Source organism: Aplysia californica, unplaced genomic scaffold (assembly GCF_000002075.1).
Source record: "Aplysia californica isolate F4 #8 unplaced genomic scaffold, AplCal3.0 scaffold00568, whole genome shotgun sequence".
Lineage (NCBI taxonomy): Eukaryota > Metazoa > Mollusca > Gastropoda > Aplysiida > Aplysiidae > Aplysia > Aplysia californica.
In genome coordinates this window covers 242,866-245,936 of record NW_004797838.1, presented here as the reverse complement: position 1 = coordinate 245,936, position 3,071 = coordinate 242,866, and the positions used below count along the sequence as shown (strand labels likewise).

The window sequence follows — 3,071 nt, the reverse complement described above, 5'->3', positions numbered from 1 at the left end:
AAACCCCCACACCTCCTCCCCCACTGCCCCAGGTACGCGCGCCAAGAAGAAGAAGCAGAAGCCCGGGCCAACGAGCATCCGATCCGCGTAGTCCGGCACAGCGCGGGGACGCTGTACAACATACACTGGAGACGCATGGTGGAGAAGGTTAGGCACTCTTGCAGGATGCAGGACCCCTTCTTCACCTACAGACGGAGGGACTTCATTCCCTGACCGGCGGCTTCAGCAACAGCAGCAGCAGCAGCTACTACAATAAAGACAACAACAACAGCAGTAAAGACAGCAGTAGCATCAGCAGCAAGAACAGGAACAATAACAACTACAGCAGCAGCAACAAAAAAACTCAGCAACAACAACATCAGCTGCAACATCAACAAAGACAGCAACAACAACAGCACCAACAACAGCAACAACAACAGCAACAACTTTCTACTTGAGGTGTCATCTGTCCCCAGCAGGATTCGATTAAAATTAGAAAAAAAAACCCAGCTTTGTTTGATTAAGTTCATTTAGAGCTATTGTAGATGAGAACGTCTGATGATGATGCGTCTGGTTTATGAAGATCTTAACGAACATGTGACCCCCCCCCCCCTCAGGGCAGTGCTACCGACTGAAGTTGTCTTTAAGCCATTCCCGAAAGGGGGATATTAACAATGTTCTTAAGTGCTGTAGAATTGTTAATGGGCTGATTTATCAATGTCATGCTCATACTGTGCCGGAACAAAATAGGGGGAAATGCTGCTTTTTCTTTCCTCATCCTTACAACGTCATTTTTCCTCTACTTCTTTTGTATGTTTGTCACACTCATAAGAATTGCTATTTCCGGGGTGTCTTTATGGTCGAAGCAGACTTAATGCTGTTGAGGCTAAAGAAGTGAGCTGAATAGACCTGATTCCCCGTTTGAACTTCTCTGTTGACATCCACCCCTTGGCGCTTATATGTCCTTTTGCAGTTGCGAGCGCCGTAAAACTTTACTAAAACAAACAAAACATGTGAGAAAACTCAGGTATCTGGTCAGGCCAATCGCCACCTTTAAGTAGATCAGGCAGAATTGGACATACAAAAATAGCACACGGGGGCACTGGCTTTTAGTCTTTACCTTCGCTCTACCTAAGCCCCTAATACCCAGTGCCTTTTGTTGGAACGATCGGGTCGGGTCCGTTTGCTAGCCAGACTGAGGGCACCAAACGGCTTGGCATATCGTAGCACTGGCGCTCATATGACTTTATGCAGTTGCGAGCGCCGTAAAACCTCTACAAAAACTAAAACAATATCGTAGCACAAACCGATCGCCCGACTCGTCACCTAAAAAACAAACGCGTTTGTTCTCAGTCGACGAGTCGGGCAATCGGTTGGCGATTGATTTGTCGATTCACTAAGGGGACTTCGTACAAAGTGCGTTGCGGACCCAATCTGTCCGCTCAGCAGAAGACCACAGACAAGGGTTAGTGGCAAAACAAACAAGCCTATCCTTGGGCCTTCCCCTTATTTTGGACTTCTTCTTCTTCTTCTTCTTCTTCTTCTTCTTCTTCTTCTTCTTCTTCTTCTATCCCGTGGTTGGGGCAACCGTGGGGGCACCACTGCATCTGCTGACAACCAGCTCCCGCCATTTCTCTCGTCCTCTGCTTTCCTCAGATTGTCACCCATTGTCTTCCCTGTCCACTCTGTGATGTTGTCCTCCCCTCTCTTTCTCTGCCTTCCTCGCTTTCTCTCTCCTTGTACGGTTCCTTGTAGGATTGTTTTGGCAAGTCCTGTGGATCTTGTGACATGTCCATACCATTTTAATTTTCTTCTCTTCACTGTGGTCAGAAGATCTTCATGCTGCCCCACTGCGTTTGTGATTCTGTTAGTGACATAAAAATAAGCCTATCCTTGGGCCCTCCCCTTAATCTGGCCCTGTTTCGAACCATCATGCTTTGCGTCTTTCTCTGTTTTGTATGCATGTTGTTGATTGCCCTTTTATGTTGCAGATAAAGAAAACAGAACTTTAAAAAAAGTATCGAAAAAAAAGTTAGGCTTCTTCTTCTTCTTTTTTTTTTTTTTTTAAGCGTCAGAAACAGCGCGACTTACTTAAAGCCTTGTAGAATGATCCGAAAGTGTGTTCTCGATGAGTTATAAATAGAACAGCCTATCTATGTGCCACCAACAATACTGTCAGTTGTTGTACTGGAGTCCGTCACGATAGTCACCATTCTTCGTCGACTGCTGCAGCAGGTAGTCATAAAGATATGCGGTTTAATACATTTGGATCAATAGACATAGGATAGGCTTAGGCATGTTGCATGGAACTTTCTCAGACAGCACACATCTATGCGATACTATTTCGGGTGGTTGGAGGGTGCCACTGCCAGGGCCTCTTTTTTTCAACTCGACTGTTTCTGTATGTCTGTCTTACCTTTCTTCTTCTTCTTCTTCTTCTTCTTCTTCTTCTTCTTCTTCTTCTTCTTCTTCTTCTTCTTCTTCTTTTTCTTCTTCTTTTTCTTCTTCTTCGAACACCAGACTGGGTGTGTGGGTGGTTGGCGGGTGCTCTGGTGTGGTTTGCACCTTCTTTCCTATCAAACATCTGTCGTCCTTATCTCTCCTCTTTTTGTGTATGTTACTCTCTTGTAACAAATCTGTTCTTCGGCACTTATATGACCTTATTGTTGTGTTGCAAGTGCTGTAAAACTCTTACTAAAACTAAAACCTAAGACTGGGTGTTCTTGAACTCGGGTTATTTTGGGCAGTTTTCAAGGTTCTCAACCCATTTTGGTCTGGTCCTATCGGAGACGGACGTTAAATTCGGAGGTTCAGCCTCTTTAACAACCTAATAGTAATTATACTAATTAGTAATTATAATTTTGAGAGAGGCTTTAAACTCATACTCTTTACTAGAACTCTTGTGATGGGTGAGCCAGACAGTGGTCTGCACGAAGAATAAAATATTTTAGATCTATAATCTATAAATATAGGCTAGGGAGAGGAGGGTGGAAGGGTTAAGGTGGAAGGGATGTGGAGGGGAGTTGTTGAGGCTAACGGGAGGGGGTATTGACCAAGAGAGGAGGGGTGAGGCTGAGAGAGAGAGAGAGGGG

At 44.9% G+C, this 3,071-nt stretch overlaps 1 protein-coding gene across 2 annotated transcripts in view; it reads left to right on the top strand.

The window, feature by feature from the left end:
- LOC101858965 overlaps positions 1–297 on the top strand; it is a gene marked incomplete at its 5' end in the record, with an annotated part of 8,451 nt that extends 8,154 nt beyond the window's left edge. For both annotated transcript variants that reach the window (XM_013087277.1, XM_013087276.1), the window contains 1 exon segment: positions 33–297. In XM_013087277.1, the coding sequence (XP_012942731.1) occupies positions 33–213 (181 nt within the window).
- Between the last annotated feature and the right edge of the window lie 2,774 nt (positions 298–3,071).